At 50.3% G+C, this 21899-nt stretch overlaps 2 protein-coding genes across 4 annotated transcripts in view; one reads left to right on the top strand and one right to left on the bottom strand.

Annotated features, from left to right (window-relative positions):
- SMG5 (SMG5 nonsense mediated mRNA decay factor) overlaps positions 1–16712 on the bottom strand; it is a 30444-nt gene extending 13732 nt beyond the window's left edge. The window contains exons 1-11 of one of the 2 annotated variants that reach the window (XM_021532193.4): positions 16510–16712; positions 10701–10799; positions 9973–10096; positions 9212–9368; positions 6242–6331; positions 4875–4964; positions 3834–3912; positions 3125–3250; positions 2623–2691; positions 540–748; positions 281–418 (exon numbers count right to left, since the gene is read on the bottom strand). In XM_021532193.4, the coding sequence (XP_021387868.1) occupies positions 281–418; positions 540–748; positions 2623–2691; positions 3125–3250; positions 3834–3912; positions 4875–4964; positions 6242–6331; positions 9212–9368; positions 9973–10096; positions 10701–10799; positions 16510–16586 (1258 nt within the window). In that variant the 5' untranslated portion in view covers positions 16587–16712. The remainder of the gene's footprint in view (positions 1–280; positions 419–539; positions 749–2622; positions 2692–3124; positions 3251–3833; positions 3913–4874; positions 4965–6241; positions 6332–9211; positions 9369–9972; positions 10097–10700; positions 10800–16509) is intronic. The other variant, XM_085560980.1, reaches the window with a different exon arrangement.
- A 183-nt stretch (positions 16713–16895) lies between these two features.
- TMEM79 (transmembrane protein 79) lies at positions 16896–20437 on the top strand. Of its 2 annotated transcripts, none has more exons than XM_085560533.1 (4): positions 16896–17119; positions 18449–19282; positions 19490–19703; positions 19928–20437. In XM_085560533.1, the coding sequence occupies exons 2-4, from the start codon at positions 18553–18555 to the stop codon at positions 20130–20132; spliced, it is 1149 nt and encodes a 382-aa protein (XP_085416659.1). In that variant the 5' UTR covers positions 16896–17119; positions 18449–18552; the 3' UTR covers positions 20133–20437. The 2 variants fall into 2 exon arrangements, with proteins under 2 accessions (XP_085416659.1, XP_021387970.2); XM_021532295.3 differs by lacking the exon at positions 16896–17119 and adding an exon at positions 17530–17629.
- The last annotated feature ends 1462 nt before the right edge of the window (positions 20438–21899 follow it).

The following is a 21899-nucleotide window of genomic DNA, read 5'->3' as shown; positions in this document are numbered from 1 at the left end:
ATAAAGAGATGATGAATGAACTTCCAAGAGATACAGAAACCAATCACCTTATAAAGAAAACATGTCCATCCTGCAGTGATTCAGATACTCAGAAAGAGCATACAAGAAGAGACAACTCAGCACATCAACCATCTTGGGGATTCCAGACCAGACGTAAAAGATCAATAACACCTCTGCACTACAAAACCCATGCCCAGGGGAGAAAGGGCAGACAGGGGAAAGACAGCCCTGTAGGCAGGTGACCTGGGGGACCCAGGTGCTGCTGTCTCTGTTCTCTTACCTGTGCCATCACTCTGAAAGGCTGGGACAGGATTTTCCCCTTCTTCTAGCTCAGCCTGGAGGCGAATATTGACGTGATTTATCAGGTGAGAGAAGAGAGCCAGTGTGAAGGCAATGGCTGCACTGTACTGCTTGGAACCTGCAAGCAGACAGCACAGTGAGATGGAGGAGGTGAGCACTACACCAGTGCAGACAGCATCTCCAGCCTAACTGTGCTGCTGGGTGCTCACCACGAAATTTCCAAACAAAGCACTGGTTACCTGCCCTCTTGAGGCTGTGAACGCTCATAAGGCAGATGATCACCATGCGAAAGATCAGGAGATCAGGAAGGAAGGAATAGCCACTGTCATATTCTTCTTCATCTTCACTGGTTGAGCTCAGGTTAGGCGGAGAGGGCAGGTAGAACAAGCACAGGTTGAAATCCTCCAGCACAGACTGGCAGAGAGATGTCAGCTCAGAATCCAAAGAGCTTAAAAAGAGTGAAAAATAATTAAGAATTATTAACTCAACACTTATGCTCCTGGCATGTCTGCTCAGAAACTGAAACAAAACTGGCAGTCTGGCTGGCCTTTAGCACTAGGCAGGATGAAGCACCAGGGAATATACTGCAGGCAACAACAGCTATGGGAAGTAAGTGACATTAATCTGATTATGATTTCCTATTTAAAGCTGCTTAACTAAAACAATACTTAGAGATGGGTCACCAAAAACCAGATTAATTTTCCCCTGGGAGCTCAGCAGTGGCCATTAAGATACATGAGGCACTTAAATGCTAATGGGAGCAAAAGTTCTAGATGCACTGCTCAGTGAAAAGTATTACATTGTCACACACATGGGACTCAGATTTTCCTCCTCCTACGTCTCTCCTGCTGCCCAGAATATTCCAAAATCCTCCACAGCTGTTCAGTCCTTCAAAGGAAGCCATGAGATCAATTCAATGGGCTGCAGGAGCCTCCTAGTTACAAAACAGACTTATTTGTGAAATTTCCAGCAAAGCCTTTTCAGGGGAAACTGTGCTTGGGAAACTAAAGTAAATCCCAAACTTCTTATGTTCTAAATACATGTTGAGTGGATATTAGAGGAGCCTTGTAGTTCCACCTCAGTATAAGGCAGTATTGGAAAGCCAATCCCATACTGGGCTGCACAAACAAGGGCAGAGCCAGCAGGTTGAGAACTTGTTCTCCTCCTCCATGCACTCACAAGGTGGCATCTGGAGCACTGTATCTGGTCTTTGGGTCCACAGGACAAAAGAACCACCAAACAAAACACACTGACAAACTGGATTTAGTCCAGCAGAGGAGCAGAGAACATGATGTATGAGAAGAGGCAAAGAGAATCAAGTTTGTTCAGCCTGAAATACAGAAGGCATGTGGGGTTGTCTCCTGTTTCCAGATGCCAAATAGGTGATTACAGAGGACTGAATAAGACTCTCCTTAATGGTGCACCGCAAAAAGAAGAGAAATTATGGGTACACACTACAGAAAAGAAAAAAGAGATTAGATGCAAGGAGAAAAAAATTCTATGGTGAAGGTGGTCAAACACTGGAAAGGGGACCAGAAAGTGTGGGATCCAGTGTGGGATTTCTGTCCTTGGATCCAGTCAAAACTCAGTGTGATAAGACTCTGAGCAAGCTCATCCAACTTCACATCTGCATCTACTTTCACAGTGAACACTACTTTGGGGAAGTACCAGACTCCCAAAAGGCCCCTTCCAATCTAAACCATTCCACAATGAATTTAACTGCAGCTTGTATCTAAGCCCTTTAAAACACCTGTTCTGTTTCAAGCAGTAAGAGACTTATTTAAAATCACCTGAAAACCTCCCAGCAGAGACAGAGAAAACCCAATAAAAAAATCTAGAAGCCCAAAATCACACAGCTATACAAAGCTTCCCATTTATTCCAACACAATCAGGTTTTGGTGTTTTGTCGACCAAGGTGTTTGGTTACAGACCTCTAAGTGCAGAGAACAGCCCCACACATGTGTGGACAGCAACTCTTTGCTGTCCCATCAGCCCGAGTACAGGACTTGCCAGGAAAAAGCATCTGCTGATTGCATGGGGTAAGCAAACACCAAAGGCACAGCACAGACAGCTGCAAGGCCCAGGAGCTCAGCACGCACTCAGGCTGGCTTGATTTAGACAAGTCACCAAGTATTTAACTCTTTGGTATTTAAGCCTCCCCTGGAAACACAATCTTCATGCTCCATGCAAGGACAGTCCAAAGTCTTGGGCCTTTTGGCAAAAAGCCTCAGCACAGGCACTGTTGTCTTACAAGAAACCATCCCTTCTGAGTGCCTGCTACTGTCAATTGTCAATAGAAGATACAATCTACCATAACATTACCTGCTCTTTGGCTGCAAAAGACTCTGCAGGTACATGAAGCTCACCAGCAACCTCTTAATGTCTTTTCCTCTAAAAAAGATGGAGGAGAAAACACTGTAAAGCAGGTGCCCTATCACAGACATGGCACCTGACAGAGCTCTATTAGGTAAATCAGGTCTCAACTGAAAAGTCCATTCTGATGAAACTGGAGAGAAACAAGAAAGTTTATACACTGCCAACTTTCACCAATATGCCCCAACCCCAACTCCAGAGAAGAGTGAGAAAAATCTCTCAATGCAAACTCTACACCTGGCTAGCATTTAGCTTTTCTCCTGAAATTATTACCCAAGACAGCAAGATTGGGATCTAGAGTGGGGCTCTCAAAATTTGGCAACAGTCACCGTGCTGAAATGGCCCATCTACCAGCTCCACTTCCCACAAAGGCATTACTCTCAACCCAGAGGATACACTAGTGGCACTGCAAACTCTCAGCCTGCACCTCTCCTTTTCTTTCCCTTCTTACCGTTTCTTGCTTGGAGACAGCTTCCTGGTTTCACATTTCTTCAGCTGATGATACATCTTGGCTGCTTTGTCATACAGCCGCTTCAGGTTCCCATAGGCACCTTCGAAGGACACTTCAGACTGGATGCTAAAGCACCAAACAGGACACAGCCAAAGTTACTTCTCCACAAGGCTGCTCACACTTTAGGGCTTTAACTCACTAGCAAGTTATTCAGGAATCAAGGCATGAGGACAGGTACCCAGTGCTGCTGGTCTGAACATGCTGGGCACTAAACTCCCACCAATGGCTGGGAATTGCACCTCAGTTACCTCACAGCTTCCGCCTGCCCTGCTTAACACATATTCTCAAATCAGTGCCTTCAGGCCAGGAATTCCACCAGCCCACACCACAGGGTGCCTCCCTCAGCATCTCCAACCCACTTCCAGCCTGGCTCACACAAGGAGCTTGGGCAAAGGCCTCCAGGTACAGCCCTGCACAGGTAGCACAATGGTTTGGTTTGGTTTCATTTGGTTTGGTTTGGTTTGACCGAGGCTCACTCTTATTACTACCAGTCCTACTCAAGGGCAAACCAAACCCACCTCTTTCCCTTCTCCTAAAATTCATTTGCCAAAAACAGTGCCAAGTTCAGAGTAAGGAGAAGAGGATCTGGCACCCACAGCAGCAGTGCAAGGCTTCCCTGCTCAGGACATGCAGATCTGCAAGAACTCACCAGCGTAAGTAGCAGTAGGTCGCTTCCACATTGTAGTATTTGCTCCCTGCCAATGTCCCCAGTTGGTTGAAGGGCATTCCTGTCAGGAAGGAGAGGGGTAATGGAATTTACTTGGAATTCTCCAATGGCCCTGGCTAGAAAGGAGATCCTTTCCCTTTCACTACATTTCCACAGAGGAGGGAAGCCAGGAGACACAAAGAGTAGTACAGCTGTAGTACAAAGGTCTGGACTACTCAATTCTTCCACCATGCAGGGTCTGTTTTCCATTTTACAGAGCTTTTAGATCCTCCCCACCTTGTGCCAGTTATCTATGTAAGACAGAAGAGCAAACAACACCTCCTCCTTTGTATTAAGAGTGGTGTGGCCTTGACTCCATATTCCCTGACAGAGACATCATCTTATCAGCATCTGAGAGTTCTACTGCAGCTCCTGTAGTGCAGAAACTTCTGCCACTTTTATTTGGGACCAGCCTTTCAAATAGTGAGAACTCTGCAAATACAGCATGTATAGAACATTTGGCTGGAATCACACACTTTAAGGTATGACACGCCCTCTACTCCAGCACAAATGTGTTCCCAGAAGGAGGCACTTCTGAAGGAGGAAGCAGCACATGAGATTTTTTTTTTCATGGATAAAAGGGGAAGGTGACTGATAATGCTCTGCTCCTGGCAATGGAGAGCTGGATCTGTGCTTAGCCCAGAGGTACAGCATCACCACAGCCAGGGAAGTCTGAGCTTCTCAGAGGTTCTCAGATGAATACAGTGAGGTCACTGGTAAAGAGCACCCTGGCTTTAGCTCCTCTGTTTGGTTTGCCAGCAAAAGAAAAATCACCTGAAAACCTCCCAGCAGAGACAGAGAAAATCCAGTAAAAAAATCTAAAAGCCCAGCAAAAGAAGTTCTTGAAGGAAGCAACTTTAACCAGAGGATAAAAGCAGTCCTCTCTCAGCTGCAGGATATAAACCTAACCAGTGTAGCACTACATTGTTCTTATATCGCAGCAACATTATTTTAACAACTATAAATTCATGGTAAGTTACTCACCAACTTGTGGTGCAACAGAAAGGGCTTGATAGTAAAATCGCTCAGCCAGCAGCTCCGTGTCCACACCTGCCAGCTCATTCTGATAGCGAGCTGAAAGGAAACCACACACCATGCATCACAAACCCAAAGACAGCATCTGCTGCAGAGCAGCAGCTTCCCTATTAAAAATACCACAAAACTTGAAATACTGGCCAAGTCAACAAATCCACCAAAGAACTGCTCTTGGCAAACACTGAAACACACAGGGTTTGCCAGGCTTGTCTGAAACACTTCTTTCACCTGCTCACACCACACAGCACAACTCCTGCCCTTTCCAGCCAAGGGCAGAGCCTACCACACTTGCAACATCACATGAACAAAAGGAAAACGTTCTTCTGCTCCATGTGCTAAGTGCTGATTCATCTATTCCTGAAGTAGCTCAGAGTTGTGTTCCATTTTCCTGTACCTCAGACTATATTCTTGTACAGCAGGGTGTGAAATCAAGTCGGCTGACTTAATAAAATACCTGTGGCTAGACTGAACTTTATTCATTTATTTTCTCACTCGCCCTTTTTTTTTTTTTTGACAAATATAGGCATTTTGGAAACCTTAGGTGACAGCACTGTGAAAAGGTGAGCACATTTCTCTCCCACGACTCAGGTAAGTCATTCCTACTACCCCCTCAAGACATTTATTTGCAATGCCATTCTTAGGCTGATTCATATGCAACACTAATACCAAACAGCTTTCACCAGCTTGGAAGCTGCAGCATCAGACATGTGTACCTGCACCACACTTCCAAGAGCTGCTTTCCACACAGCTGTTTTCCCCCTGCCTTTACTCCCACATGCTCACAATCAAGAAGCTGACACAATTACCACACACTTCAGGAGGTCGTGACTGTGGGATAGTCATGCCTGCTATAGAAAGGATGTCACACAGCCAAGCACAATGACAATGTGGCTTTGCAGTGGCAAAACTCTGGACTGATGCAATATTGCCTAAATCTGATTTTCAGTCCCACTGGTGGTGATGGAAGTGGCTTTGTAAGTCACAACTAAGCAGTCTGAACTGAACTCTCTTTAATCCCTCGTACTCTCAAAACGATGTAAATGAAAGCAAAGGCTTCCACTCTCACAGCCATGGCCACAGCTGCTTAGCAGCAGCAAATTCCTCATCTACCTGACCAAATACAAAGTTCCTGCAACTTGTAGCAGTTCAGGCATGAGGATTTCAGCTTATTGCAGTCTGTGACAAAGGTATCAGAGGGAAACAGAACGTGCAAGTAACCTTGGCTGGTGACCAACAGCAACAGCCTCACATGGTGGGTCCAGGCAGCATCTTTTTGCCATTTTAAAGGCTGCCCTGAGTTGCAATGCTGTCCTTACCTAGATCTCCCAGATAAACCAGACATCGGTGACAGGCCATCTGTGCCCACTCCATCTCCTTCTCTGATGCAGACACGGGTTTCTTGCAGCCTACGAGCAAACACACAATCACTCAGAGCACTGGTAGAGGCTGCTGAGAGGACACCCAAGCCACCCATGTCTCTGCCCAAGACACGCAAATCAAATCCTCCATGGTCACACCTCACTGCCAGCTGCACCATCTTGTAGAGCACCACTGGGTCACTCTTGTCAAAATGTGGAAAATAAATGCAGAAAAGTGTGGAAAATTGCTCAAAATGTGGAAAATAAATGCAGAAAAATACTTCCAGACTCTGCTGTTCACCCACTCCCCACTGGATTCTCTTGTGATGGGGCAGTGTGTGTCACTGCACCATCACCAGTCACTGAAATAAATGACTGTCAACATGTCTGTAAGGTCTGCCACAAAGACCTGACTCCATCTGCTGTCCCGTGACAGGACAAAGGCCAATTCCTGTCTATATGATCCTGTGATCACATTAACACAGCACTGAACACAAGTAATACAGCTGATCTCATTAGCATGGCTAATGAGGCTTTTATGGGAGCAGGACCACACCCCTGGAAGCCAGAACAAACTCTGAGCACCGGCTCTGGACACCAACACACAATGGGGACAGACCCTCTCCAACACTGAACACAGAAACAAACTCAGTTATCTCAGGACCAAGATGGAGAATTAGGACTGACCAGCCAAAAAGGGAAGAAATCAAACAAGCAAAAACTAGGACAGAAATCTGTGCTGTAGGCAGGGCAGCCAGAGTCAGTTAGGGAGAACTGCCTCTGGACAACAATGCCTTTGCAGTGGGTTCAGAAGGGCAACCGAGCTGGTGACAGGGCTGAAGGCACAGCCTGGGAAGAGAGGCCACAGACTTCAGGCTTGTCCAAGCTGGAGAAGAGGAGGCTGGGGGGACACCTCACTACTCTCTGCAGCTTCCTAAGGAGGAGAAGGTGCCAGTCTCCTTGGCATCCAGGGATAGGACACATGGAAATGGTTCAAAGATGCATCAAAGGAGGTTTAGACTGGACATGAGGAAGCCTCTCCTTACCAGATGGTGGTCACATGGAATGGATTTCCTAGAGAGCTGGTCAATGCCTCAGACCCATCAGTGTTTAAGAGGCATTTGGACAATGTCCTTGACAATACGTTTTAACTTCTGGTCAGCCCTGAGTTGCTCAGGCAGTTGGACTGGACAATCAGAGGTCCCTTCCCACTGAAATAATCTTGTCTATTCTATACTAAACTTATAATAGAAGAGCAACAGGCAGTGAAAAGTGTCAAGAGCAACAGAGGAAGGCTGCAGCCAGCTGATCTGAACTAACTGAAGTCATCACATGTGACTCAGTTCCTGGGCAGAGCCCAACCAGGCCACAGCTCAGCCAGAGACCAGGAGGCAAAGGCTGCTGCAAGTCCCCTCCGGAGAGCACCCGCTGCTGCTGGGCCACCAGGCTGGCCTCAGTCCTCCTGCTGCCAAGGACTCACACCTGATGGAAGAGGAAGTTCCTTCAAGCAGGAATCCCAAAGAAGATTTTGAAGACTGACCCATTCTGCACTCCACTTCCCTCCAGACTGAGGCTAAAAGGGTGGACATGAAATCTGGAGGCTGCAATGAGCTATTCCCACTTACCAAGAGGCATTGTACAAGCCACACTGTACAAATACACAGCCTTCAATCTGTCACCACATACACTGTTGGACTCACTCCCCCTTTTTTTGCTCTGAATCCTCTTGCTCCCATTCATATAACCATAAAGCTGTGCTCACCTCCATCTGTGGTTCATACGAGATCCTTTCAGATCCATCTTTTCTGGATAGGAAAAGTTACTTCTCTGCTCTTCAGTGTGCTCACCTGCAGCATCTTTTTAAATGAAGAGCCCAAACACAGCAAGAAACCTGAACAAGGGGAGCCCTTCATATGCAATCACCCCTCAGGGTATAAACCCACCTGGAATGTGCGTATTGAGGATTTATTAATTCTGCAGTACTGAGATAGACTTCTAAAAGCAACACTTGCCAAAAATATCTGCCTTTTAAGCCAACATTTTGAAGGCAATAGTGATACCACCATTTCCCAGAACTAAGAGTAGGATCCCATCAAGTAAAACCTTCTTTTGCTGAAGACACACTAACTTCCCTTAGCCAAGTGCTGCTGCCCTGTCCCCTGCCACCTTTAAGCACACCAGTTAAACCTTTGCTAATACAGCTCACAAAAAAAAGCTCAATTTCTCACCTGGACTCCCTCCACAACAGAAACATGTACCCTGAGGGCACTGAGTACAACCCCAGGCAAAGGAGAGCAGACCATTACAAGACAATCTAGGATGTGAATGCACAGGCAGTCTTGAGCTGTTTCAGGACTATAAATACTCTTATTCTTCTTCCTCTAACAGGTACAATAGCTCAGACTTCCCTGCACCTAAGGCCATGCAGAGGTCACACAGGCCAGCTAACATGAACTATGGGGCCTTCCTGTGTTCTCATTCCAAGATTCAAAAGCCACACAGTAAAAAGAGCATAGACAGAAGAAACACCAAAAGGAGGAAGAGTCTAACATCTAGCGAACAGGATGTACTGACAGAAATCTGTTGATTTCAAAAACCTAAACCCCTGTTTGTCTGCTTTAACTAAGCTTTTAAAAACATTCTATACAGCCAACAGTACTCTTCAGTTTTTCATAAAAACCTGCCATTACTAGACACTTTTACTAAAGAATTTTCTCACATTGTTTCCTTTCTATTAGAAACCTTTCTTTCTTCCCTAATTTAGTATTATTTAAAAGAAAAAGTGCGACAAAAAAGAAAGCAGGACAGTCTGTTCTAAACAGAGACCTTGCTAATCAGGGAAAAAAAAAATTATCTTGAATGCTGTGAAGAGGAAGTCACCTGTGGGGATTCAGCCTTGCCCATGAACCAAAGACCTTGAGCACAAACCTATGAGAGGGTCTGTCACGTGTGTCCAGTCGATGCAGCACTGCAGCTCCAGCTGGTAATGGGACTGGATGTAGAGCAGGAGGTGCTGGTAGAAGCCGATGCCAGCCACCAGGTGAGTCCGGTACGCGCACTCCAGGGTGCTGCGGCTGTGGATGTGCTGGGAGAAGGAAAAGGAGCACGTTAATGCAGCTCGGGCACGCTTTAGGCTTAGCTCTACTGAGTGCGAAGCAAGACACTCAGCTCTGATTCGTTTTGTACAGCTCTGTACCTCCTCCTGCTCAACCGTGTTCCCCCTAGTAGTATTTACTAAGGGTCAACATCAAGGAGAAATAATTGTAAAAACAAATAAATAAAATCAAAGTATTTGTTTAGAGCACCTTAAATGCACTCAGACCCCTGGAAAGCCAGGAGAGCTTATAGCATCAAAGAGCACTGAGGATCTTCCAGTGATCAACTTTCTTAAAAACAATCAGCACTGATAAAGACTCTTAAAACAATCACTCTGCCTGGAGAGATCTGTCTTAGGAAAAGGGGAACAGAAAAAATAAGCAAATTCTGTTGAAATGCCCTCTGCAATGGCAGGTTAGTGCTTAACTGCTCACTGCCAGACAAAGCACAAGGCAGCTCCATAGGAATTTGAGAGTGCCCAGCTCCCCACTCTGGGCTCAGACCACACCTTCTCCAAGCAAATGAAGCTTTAAACTTTGCCTCATCCACTGCACAGCTAGAGACCTTCTCATGCCAGAGCCACAGATACCTGCCTTTTTATTTGTTTTAATGAGCTGGATAACTTCATAGTAAACCTTTCTCCAGAGCAGTTCTTCTGCTTTTCTTCCATAATCCACTGGATGCAGGAACATCAGCTTCACGCACAGCTCCCGCAGCCTGGGACAGAGAGTAGAGCATTCTCAGTGAGCCCCTGCAGCCTCAAACACAGCTGCCACTACAGAAGCACAGAAGAGGAAAATCTGAATCCATTACAATGGCTGAGCCAGGCCATCTGGTGATGGTACAGCCTGGATCACTACCACACAAGAGCACCAGGAAAAGCCACATACTTCAACCAGTGCCCTCTGGGCTCAGCTGGCCATCAGTGTGACTTCCTGAAGTGCAAGAATGACAAGAATTGGCTTGACAGCTTAAAAAATTAGTAAGAATAATCATCCTCGCTCAGCAACCCCTACCCCGATAAAAGATTTTTACACACATGTAAGAAATTTCTGCCCCCCAGTTTTTATTACTAGGAAACAATTGGCCAACACAAAGACAATTTATTTCTATCAATGACATCCAGGAAAGCCATGGACTGCACTGCTCAAATACAGGTCTGAAATCCAGTTTCTGCTTCCAAAACCTAGAAGGATCCCAGGTTAACAGGTGCACTACAAACCAAATAAACATTAAAACTGCAGATTCAACAGCTCCACGTGTTGCTTCTCCCAGATTTTCCCCAGCCAAACACAAAACACAAGCATGCTGCCCAACTTACTTGTTCCTCAAGCTGATGTTCTCTGGCTTGAACACATCCTGATAAGCTGCCTTATTGCCAAGGATGAGATCCAGCCGGTGCACAGCCTCAACCACTGCCCTGCATGAGAAGACAGAGTCAAGAGTTTCAGGAGAGAAGGTCACCTGGGATCACTGCACATTGGACGTGTCTGCAAAGAACCACACTGGCCTATTTAGTTCCACTGTCAGCACACTGCCCTGTATCACACCACAGTCACTGATCTTCTTTTTGCACTCTAGTTGAACAAAGTTATGGAACTCAATAAAAAGCAGAGTTGCACACCTTATAGGCATTTTTCTGCAGAACAGTGGTTTAGTCACCACTTACTGCTGCCTCTCTGATAAAATATCTCAATTATTTCTACAGTTGCAAAATCAGAAATGTCTCTGGACATGTTGGCAACCTCGGCAATTACATCTGCTATACCTACGCTCAGATTAATTTAAATGTCTTCAACTCTGTGATTTTAAAAAATTGATTGAATTCTAAAAACTACTATTTTGATAGGTTAAGTTTTAATAATGTAAGAATCAAATCTCAACCAATTCCTGTTTTCTTACCAATCTGCCTATGAAAGAAGGCAATGTAAGTTTCTCATTTGCCAAAACTTCCCCATCTTTGTTACAGGGACTCACTGGTTGAACCCCTAGTTTCCTCAGTGACAGGTAACAGATACTCAAACCCACCCTAAAAGAGGAAATTTGTTCCAAGGTTTTCTCCCCCAAAAGGCAGAGTGAGCAACCTCCAAACCTCTGAGCCATGCAAAAAAGTACTTTAGTGAATCACTGCCCAAGACCCTCCTCCTGGAGAAAGAATCCCACTGTGTCTAAATCTCAAGCACTCAGAAGTTCGTGGATGTGAACAAATCACGCCACAGTTCTGAACACTGCAATAAAACAAACCTAGGGACTTTCAGCACCATTAGTGCTAAACCTCACCAATAGCTCATGGTCAGCTCGATACAGCACGATAACTGTCAACCCTTCCTACACAAGAGGTCACCTCCAGCCTCTGCCTTTGCTCCACCTGTACCCAAGGGCACCAAACCCACTCCTGAAGTTAACTTTCCCCAGCTCTTTTTTAAGCAGTACATCTCCCAAGCCATCAGCTACCAAACCCCAGTGGTCCTTGTTCTCCCCCTCAGCTTCATATCCACCGCACCCATTGTCACTCCTCATTTGCTCCAATTCCTGTCCCACCAAGAGCTGTTGGAGCAAGGAGCTGAAGACAATTACAATGTACTGTGAACACAAAAGAAAGCAGGAGCAGAGCAAACTCCTGCCAAGCAGAGCAGAGAAGTGCTGCAGCCAGTCTGCTCCCCCTCCCGAAATCCCCATTACCTGCACATCAGGAACTCCCCCATCACACTCAGAGCACCATGCAGTGACAGCCTGCTGCTCCTGCACCGATGGTGGACAAACAGAGCACAGGGCACCCCCAAACCAATGCCTGCAGGCCCACGTTCTGGGAGGCTGAAACCACCACCACTTCCTTGAAAACTAAAGATGTTACTGCAAAGTAACCGACAGTTTCCTATGCCAGCACCTTCCCAGCAAAGCAAATCTCTCTTCACAAACTCACTACACCCAAAGGAACCTCCCTGAAACAAGCCCCAGGACATTCCAGAGCTCACAGAGAAAATGTCCCATCTCCTGGGACAGAAAGCCTCTCACTCAAGGTAAAGAAATCTCACTTGTTTCCAGTAACCACAGAAACCATCAGGAAAAGGGAAGCGTGGGGAATAGAAGTATCTCATGCAACGCCTAGGGAAAGAGGAACACCAGAGACTTGAACCAGTTTCTTACTGAATAATCATGAAGAAAGCCAAGGAGATAGTAAGAATCACACAAAAAATCTTGTTACATTCTTGACAACCAGCCCCTCCTGCTCACTGTCCTCTTTCTCATATGGCCTGAAAGGTGTTTGCAAACTCTGACAGCTTCATACCCTCATAGCAGGAAAGAAGCAAGTAAAATACATTTTGGTTTACAGGTAACAGGCACTGAGTGTGCAGCATCCATGCAAGCTCATATTTGGGTTAGGACAACCCAAAAAGCCCCCAGTTTAGCTTCCCCACAACAGAACCCTACAAAGCACAGGCAATGCACCTCTCCTTACTACAGCCTCAGACTGCTGTCCTAGCTGTGGCTCTCAAAGTCCCTTCCAGCACACCAGGAGCTGACTGGCTTCCTCTACAAAGGGTGACCAGGGGAAAGAGGAACTGCTGGTTCATTTGATTCCCAGAGAGAACTACAATAGTTGATTCCTGACATAAGCAGTAAAGCAGCTGTAAAATAACATTCTGTGGGCAACAAATCTCAGCTGTGTGCATCTGAAACAAGCACACGTGTCCATAACAGCCAATGTGGAAAATGATCCCAGTGGCCTGCCAAATGAGAAGTACAAAAAAGTTTCCTTCTGGGGACAGAAGGACATCACCTTCCCATCAAGGTGGCCCAGAGGGTATCTGCCATACAACCTAATTTTATACAACAACCCATGGATGGGCACATGCACACACTTGGTATTTCTGCTGTTCTTTCAGTGTTTGTAAAGAAACAGAGTTTGTGACCAGAGAGCAGCAAGGCTGACACTAGGATGTGTGTCATGAAGCGTCACACTTCATCAGCCCTAAGGGAGGCCTCAGCTGAAACACTGCCTTCTGCACATCCACACAGGCCCTGTGGTGCTGCTGGAAGAGAAGAAGGCAGGAGTAAAGCAGAATGTGACAGCTGGTGATTCCCTGCCAGGATCCCACATCTGTGGTGCTGGGGAAAGAGGACTCAGTGAGGACAAAAGGGACAGGAGCCAGCCTCACTCCAGAAATGCTGGGAAACACCAACACAGCTGCTATGGGCCATGCTCTGCTGGAAATGCACTTTAGCATCTGTGCCCTCAATTGTCCAAGACCACAGGTTGAACTTTCCCTAGCAGTTAAGAACGGAAATCCTGTCCCAGGACCCACTTTTCTACCTGCTGTGTTTAAACATTGCTTTCAGACAGTATATTAGAGCCACAAAGGAGGCACATCAGATGCCAGTCTATTAAAAGAAACAAATACAGCACATGGTGCCAAGCAGGGTGGAAACAGGCTAATGCCAAGTCTTCTCGAGCCATATAGACACTGATCAGCCCCTTTTCCTCCGTGCAATTAACACTCTGGGACGGAGCAGGACAGCAGGGAGAATTATTTGTCCCCTCTGTTTATTTAGGACATCACTAAGAGCCACAGTATCTGAGGAGTAAGACATTATTAAGAGAAAAGACCTGCAAGTCTTTTAGCTGTGCTCTGGCATGTGTCAGTACACTTTCTGGAACAGGTTCCACAAAACAACAGCAACACTGAGTCCATGAGCTAATGGTTACCCAGAAAGCTGTAAAATAAACCTGGTCACCTTACGCTACAACAAGCATTGTAAAAGTGCACCCATTATAATGCAGTTGCCACATTTCAAGGTGAAACCTGGGAACTCTCAATCTAGGAAGACTTGGAAAAGATCAAAGAGTACCCTATGAGAAGCAATGGGCACCTTCCTCTCTGAAAGGACACTCTTGACAGCCAACATGCTGCCAAGGACCTTGGAGACCTGAGCTCAGCTCCCACAAGCTGACAACACGCTGATCCCATGGGATCACAGTTTAGAGCTGGGACTATGGCATTCACGCATCTGTGACTCAAAGGTGCCACTTAGTGGGACAGTCATGAGCTCTCAGACCACAGCCACCACACAACAGGCAGGAAACTCCCACTTCAGGCTGGAACAGATGAGAACTGACAGGAGACTGTGAAGGTGGGAACCTGCTCAGAGAACTGTCAGCTACAAGGATAGAAATTTGTGGCCACTGCAGGTACTATAAATCCTGCACTAAAATCACAATGCTTCCTCCCTGCTAAAGAAGAGCTGTCCCTGCAGGAGGAGGGTGCTTCTTTTTCTGCTGTAAGAACTCTCTAGAGCAACTACACGCCTTATTCTGCTACAAAAATTCAAACAGAAAACAACCCCTCCCTTGCAGGGATGACAATTCCTCATCTGGCCACAGGCCGTTCTCTTGCTGGCTGCAGCAGAACGTGAGGTTCCACTTGACAGATGAGCTGAGCAGCACCAGGAAAACAAAGCAAAACAGGTCTTGAACAACAACGAGGAGGGTTTCAACAAAGGCAGAAGCACACACATCCTGCACATCCTCTCCAGCCCTGTCCCACACTCCTTGGGCAGGGACAGTGCTCTGCTGCTCTAGCTCAGCCTCCAGCAGATGTGGTGGAGATCACTGAAGGTGCAGCAGACACAGAGCCCCACAGCCCGGGGTGCTCTGGGCAGGACTGTGCAGCCTATACCTCCATCACAAGGTAAAACCCTGCCCTGCTGTAGAGGTAGGCAGTGAGGTCCCACAAGGTGCAAGGACACAGCCAATGTCATCAAGACAAAAAGAAATGGACCCTCATGTAAAATTCATCTCTTGTCTCCATCATTTTGCTCATCTTTGAGACCCAGAGCTGCTGCTGGAACTCCTGTGGATCTGAGCCAGAAAGGAACAATTTCTGGGCTGCCCTCACAAAACAGATCAGGAGCAGAGGGGGCCTGAGCTCACCAAGGCCAGCAGGAGTGCCCCAGTCCTGTTCTCTGATGCCATTTCCAATGCATGGTGTAGAAATGTGGGACCAGAGTCCCAGGGAGTGCTTAACTGGAAAGATCTGCAGCTGGAGCTGTCTTGCCCTCCACACAATAGCAAAGTGTCCCAGCTCACACTCCTGCTCATCACACCCACTCCAGCACTTCTCACATAATCCCTGCATAGTACCAAAGCCAGGGACACCCTCTCCAACCCCTCTCTCTCTGGATGACCCCACATCTCACCCTTATCCCACTGTATCCCAACAACTCCTTTCCACTCAGCCCCCACCATTCTCTCTGAATCCCACTGAATCCCTTTTTCCACCTCCCCATGTCCTTACTCATTATCCTGGGTGTCCCCTTACCCCCTTCCTGGTCTCCCACCTATCTCCTTCCCCTATCTCTCCATTCTCCCATCTTACCTGGATCTCCCACAGCTCCTTCCCCCAGTCCCTTGGTCTGACTAATCTGCCCTGAAGCCACCAGACTCCTTTTCCCCAGTGGAACCCCTCCATGTGTTGCTTATCCCCTCTGGATCTCATACAACTCCCTTCCACACATTGCCTTTCCCTGGTCTTCCCTAAACCTCCTCCCTCTCCTCTCCCTTTGCACTGCATCCTTTCCCTGGATTTCCCCACAACTTCACTTCAGTCTTCCCTAAATTCCATAATCTCCTTTCCCCATCTTCTCTGAATAGCCCTCCAATTCCCTTCGCCCTCGTTCTCCCAGTCTCCCCCGGATTCCCCTGGATTCAGGAGCCCCCTCCCCACCCCGCTCCATCAATCCCTGCTGTTACCTCGATTCCACCATCTCCTTCCCCCCGAATCCTTCCCTGACAACTCCCTCATCTCCTTTCCTTCCATCTTCCCTATATCCCGCCACCTCCTTCACCCTGCTCCTCGCCAGGCTCGCCCAAGCTCCCCCGCCCCAATCCCCTTCGCTGCCGTCACCCCCAGTCCCCGCCGGACGCTGCCCAGCCCCATTCTCCCTCTGCTCTCCTCGGGCACCCCCAGTTACCCCCCGTCCCCCTGAGTAACCCCCCGACCGTCTCCACGCCGGCCCTCCCCAGCCTCACCGGGAGCCGCCCCGGCCCCTTCCCGACACCGGCTGCCCCCGGTGTCCGCCAGCCCGCTCCCCTTCTCGGCCACCGCATCCCCTCCGGCCCCTCTGCTCACCGGTACAGCCGCTTGGTGTGCAGCACCTTGGCCTCCGGCTCGCCGCTCTCGCCGGCGGCCCCGCCACCCTGGCTCATGGCGCCCGCGGCAGGCCCGGCCCGGCCCCGCGGCCCCTCAGCACCGCCCGCGCCGCCGCCGCCGCCGCCCCCGGGCCCGCTCGGCCGCCATGGCTGCCCCCTGGCCCTCACTGCTCTCGCGAGATTTCCCGCGGCCGCGCCGCGCCGGGCGGGCAGGGCGGCGGCGGGGGCGACCTGGTCTCGCGAGAGCCAGCTCGCGCGAGAGGCCCGCACTTAGTGCTGGCAACATGGCGGCGGCCGCCTCAGGCGGGCGGGCCCGGTGCCGGGGCGGGCGCGGTGCCGGGGCGGGCCCGGTGCCGGGGCGGGCCCGGTGCCGCCCGGTGCCCGGGTCGAGCGCTGCACCAGAGCACCCCGCCTGGCTGTGGGGTCGGGAGCGGGGGCGACGGCGCAGGAATTCCTCCCCGCGCTCTGGGATCCCGAGGGACTGGCCAGGCATCCCGGCGGGTCCTGTGGGGCCGCGGCTCCCGCAGTGGTGTCTTCATGCTGAACCTTCTCACCTTCTGTAAACGTAACTGTGCCGTCACGTAACTTCTGTAAGAAAAGTTGCTCAAAATAAAACGACTTTGTATTTCAAGCATTGTGTTAGGTTACGATACATAAATGTTCTTTAGGTGGGCGGTGATGTGTATTAGACGGGTTAATGTAAATTTTACTGTATAGAAGGTGTAACTTCGTGTTACCCTTGGTGCGCTTGATTTGTGGAAAGCTCCACCTCGCACCCTCGCAGAATGAGCAAGGGCTGACTTGTCCGTCCCCTTTTTAAACTCTCTGTGTGTTTAGAGAGCTCTTTAACTTGGCACGCCCCGAGCGGCCCACAGGGAGCCGGGGGTCCCCCGCCTGCCACGGGGGACAGCGCCGGGCTCGCCCCGTCCCCTCCGCCGAGCCCCCGGGGCCACGCCGGGCTGGGACGGGCGGAGCGCCCGCCCCTCCGCCCGCCCCACCTGAGCCGGTTCGGCAGGTTCGCGGCGCGGAGGCGCCGGGAGAGCGCTGGAATCCCGCAGGGTCCCGCAGAGCTGCCCCCATGGCCCCCCGCCCGAGCCCGAGTGAGTGCTGCCGCGAGGGGAGGCGCTGCCCGGGGGAAGCGGGGCTGGGGGCTGCCAGAGGGGCTGGGCTCCGGGACCGGGCGCTGGAGGCACGGGAAACCTGGGAAGCTGTTTCAGCCCTAGTTCCGTGTGTGGGTCGCGGAGGAAGCCCCAAGCGGCTCCGTGCCTCAGTTTCCCCACACCTGTGGCCAGGCCAAGTTCCTGAGGGTGCAGGGATCAATGTGCTGAGAGGAGCGAAGGAGAAACGTTCATTGCAGGAGGCAGGCAGGACACTGAGGACGGGCCAAGAGACAAGGTTTCCCTAAGGGTAACAACATGGAGCTCTGCCCGTACCTCCTGCACCCATGGAAGGGCACCCAGCAGCCACTTTTGTCCACCCCACATCAGTCTCAGCTACAAGAGGCAGCAAACCTGGCCCGTGCCCGCTGTAGCCATGGTTCTGGGAAGCAGCTAGGTCACCTCTCCCCAGGGCTTGGCTGGTCCTGGCCCGGGAGAGAGCCACCAAGGAGCCAGTTGTATCTGCTGGGTTGTGCCCAGCTAGAACCCCCAGGATGTTGAAGTTATTCCTAGGCAGCCCTGTTTTGCAGCCAGACCTACACCTCCAGAGTTCACCCCTCCCAGGACAGTACCTGACCCTGCTGCCAGGGGCCAGAGCACAGGGACACCAGGCACTGCTTTCCCCTCCTAGTGCAAGGACAGCCGGGTAGTGGGGGCTCCAGGGCTGCCAGTTTGCTCCCACTTTGTAACTGGTGCTGTGCATGTGACCCCAAACCTCTCATTTCTGATGTAAATTTATCTGTCTCCTTTCTCCTGGTCCAGGGTGAAAGCAGAAAGGACAGGAACTTTATCCCCTCTGAACACCACAAGTGCAGGCAGCAGTGTTACCAACCCCCATCCCTGGCAGTGTGGAGCTGGACACTCTCATGGCTGCTGCAGACCCTGTCCAGCCCCCTGAGGAGGTGGCTCTGCTGGAGCTGGGGAAGGTGGCCCTGGCCAAGGTGCCACCAGCCCCAGGTGAGCACCAGGGGGACCCTGATTCCACCCTGCCATGGGACCAGAGTCAGCACAATGCCTGGGGCCAGCCGGAGCTCGTGGAGACAAAGAGGCGCTCGAGTCCTGAGGGTGGCCATGAAGACCCAGAGGAAGCTGCTCCCACCTGCCCCACAGTCGAGGCTGAAGATGAGGAAGTGCCCCGGCTGCCCGTGATGGCGGCCCACGTCTTTGTGCCCATCGACCCGCAGTGCATCGAGCAGAGTCCCATCAAGCAGAAGCAGCACCCAACCCCATGGCCCCGGGAGGAGAGCAGGGGGGATGTTCCCCCCAGCGTCCCCCCCAGTGACAGACCCAGCAGCCTCCACCACAAGCAGGTCTTCCTCCCCGTTGGCCCCTCGCGCTGCCGGAACCCACTGGGCTTTGAGGGGCACATGGCCAAGCCCCCGGCTGAGGGGTCACGGTGCCCGTGTGCCAGGGACTGTGGCACTGATAATCTCAAGGCTGTGGCATCAGTGGCAGGAGCCCTTCTCCTCTGCCCTTGCCTCATCTATGGTGCCTACATCTTCTTGCCCTTCGATGCCCCACTGCTGCCCACCGTCAGCGCCCGCCTGGTCTACACATTGCGCTGTGCCACCTTTGCCACCTTCCCCATCGTGCTGGGTGAGCCATGGGCTTGGGTATGAGTGCTTTACTCCTGCTCTGGGCTACGTGAGCCTGGGGCTGCAGGAGCAGAGTGGGGCTGAGCTCTTTGTGGCTCTGTTGCTCCCACCAGGAGCAGCAAATGGAGATTTTCTCCCCTCCTGCTTCTACCCAAACCCCACCGTGGCTCCACTGGGCATCCACTGAGCCTCTCTCTCTGTCCCTCAGGAATAATCGTCAGTGGCATCTCCCGCCTCTGCTCCTCCGCCCTGGAGCCCTTTGGAGAGCTCCACCAGGAGGTGGAGATCCACCGCACTTACGTCTCCCAGTCTGTCCATCTCTTCATCCTCTACTTCTTCAACATGGCTGTGCTGGCCACCTACCTCCCACAGGAGCTCCTCAAGCTCATCCCACTGCTCACAGGGCTCTTCGCCATCTCCCGGTAAGTGGCTCCTTCACCCCAGGCTGCTGGCTCTGTCAGTGCCAGCCAGCACCGTGCCTTGGAGCAAACTCCCACTGTGGCAGCACCTTACGCAGCTCCCCAAAGCCAGGAAGGGTTCCTCTTCCTACGGCAGCCATGCCTGGGAAATCCCCACTGGTCAGAACCAGTGAGTGCCAGCCCCACAGCATCACCCTGGCTGAGCCCGCACCCTCTGCCTTCTCCAGGCTGATTTTCTGGATGTCCTACGCCATCGGCCGCTCCTTCCGTGCCTTTGGCTTCAGCATGACCTTCCTGCCGCTCCTGGCCATGCTGCTCTGGAACCTGTATGGCATGTTCATCCTGGAGCCCGAGAACCTCCTGTCCTTGGCAACGCCAACGCCCGAGGGCCACTCCAAGGAGAGCCGAGCTAAACTCCGGCACTGGGGCTGAGGGAGGCCAGGAGATGGGGCGCCTGCACCCTACGAGTCTGAGCCCTCCTTCATGCACTGCCTCAAGAGCCCTGACAGCACAGGGGTGCTGGCACATCCAGCTGGGCCCCCGCTCCCTGCCTGGACACAGGGAGGTTTTGCTGGGCCCACCGAGCCAGGCTACAAACCCTCTGCACCACGAGACTCCTGCTGCAGCTGAAGAAGGGCCAGAGCAGGACAATGCAAGCGCTCTTCCCTGGGAATGGGGTGGGATTTGCTTCCTCTCCTGCTGGAGCCAACTTTGCCCAATAAAGCCCTTAACAAGCAGCTCTGTGGCTGGTTTGCAGAGGGTGAGTTAAATTCCCCAAAGAATGACTCAGAGCTTTGCCTACAGGATGTAATCATCCAGCCTCAAAATTATGTTTCCAAGAGGGAAAAAATGTTTCTCTCAGACTGTTCCTCTCCCAGCCCTGCATCCCACTCCTGGGTCCCTGCATAGCCAGTCTCACCTTGTTTGTCCCTCCTCTTCCTCCTGGTGGAGGTTCAGCACCCAGTTCACTCAGCAGTTGGTTGGACAGGAGGGAGGAAGCCCTCCCCAGGGAGAAGCCAGGTTGGGTGACACAGCACCAGGTTTGCCATGGCCCAGGGCTAGGGATGGCCAGTCCTCCCCAGGATGGGTGCTGGGCCCCTCCTTCTGCAGACATGAATGGACCCCTGGGAGTTCCTGTCTGATGGCCTCAGTTCCCAGTCATAATCCAAAGCAGTGAAAAACCCACTCAGTCAAGGAAAAGCCACTCCAGCTCCAGATCTGCCAGGTGTCTGGCTTGTCCCACCTCCCATACTGCAATGCTGTATCACAGGAACAGCCCAGCCAAACCAAGAATGGGAACCAGGGAGCTGAGGGACTGCAGTGAAGCTGTTTCAAGGGAGGTGTCTTGGTTTGAAAGCCAGGTGTCCACCAAGGAAGGCAGGAACCTCCCCTGCAGTGGAAAATGTGACCCCCTTCCCTCCAAATTATTTTAACTCTGAAATCAAAGGGCTTTCAGATATGGGAAGTGTGATATATATACACTTCTTTACTAGTATGTACATGTATAACCAGGCAAACAACAATGTGAAAAACACGTTCACTTTCCTGTGAAAATTTTAAAAGCTGAATAAAGGGCAATAGGAGACAAGGACCATAGAGCAAAGGTTGTTAGAGCCAGGTGTATCTTGGCACTCAGTCAAGAGTCCACTGTTATCTTCAGGGCCACCTCTTAAATACCTTTTCCCTTACATCAGCCTGTTGTATGGTCATAGACTCTTATGCAGAGTAAACTTTTTCCCCAAACTAGTTTACATGTTCCAAGAACTGTTTAGCATGGCTTCTCCTTGGATCTACCCTTTTAAAACATGTGTATTCCTTGATTGTGGCTTTAATCCTTTTTTATCATCATCTTCAGTTTTTGTCCCCGGTCCACACGGTCTTCAAACAGTGAGTGCTGCGATATTTGGCAGATCTGTAGCAGCTGTCTTCTTCATACGTTTATTGGATGTTATCCCATCCAAGCAGCATTTTAACACAAACATACTTATATCAGCTATTCCACTACTATATCTGAACTTAATTAACAGCAGAAATAAAACCTATATCTTTATAGCAAAGCTATTTAACACCACACATATGAAATCTATTTTAATATTTGCGAAAAACGGGTATTATTATATGTATCTATATCAGCAGCATCGGCAGCAGCACACACAAGCAGAAAGCGCAATTAAATCTGCTCCTTTCCCCGTCCCTGCA

This window comes from Lonchura striata, chromosome 25, assembly GCF_050655825.1.
Source record: "Lonchura striata isolate lonStrDom1 chromosome 25, ASM5065582v1, whole genome shotgun sequence".
Lineage (NCBI taxonomy): Eukaryota > Metazoa > Chordata > Aves > Passeriformes > Estrildidae > Lonchura > Lonchura striata.
The sequence above is the reverse complement of the archived record's forward strand: the minus strand, read 5'-3'. Positions and strand labels throughout refer to the sequence as shown.

Bases quoted from the DNA above. Each gene is read 5' to 3' on its own strand.
- TMEM79 (XM_085560533.1), top strand. From the start codon at position 18,553: ATGGCTGCTGCAGACCCTGTCCAGCCCCCTGAGGAGGTGGCTCTGCTG. The intron at 19,283-19,489 runs GTGAGCCATGGG...TCTGTCCCTCAG, and splicing joins CACCTTCCCCATCGTGCTGG to GAATAATCGTCAGTGGCATC. The intron at 19,704-19,927 runs GTAAGTGGCTCC...TGCCTTCTCCAG, and splicing joins GGGCTCTTCGCCATCTCCCG to GCTGATTTTCTGGATGTCCT.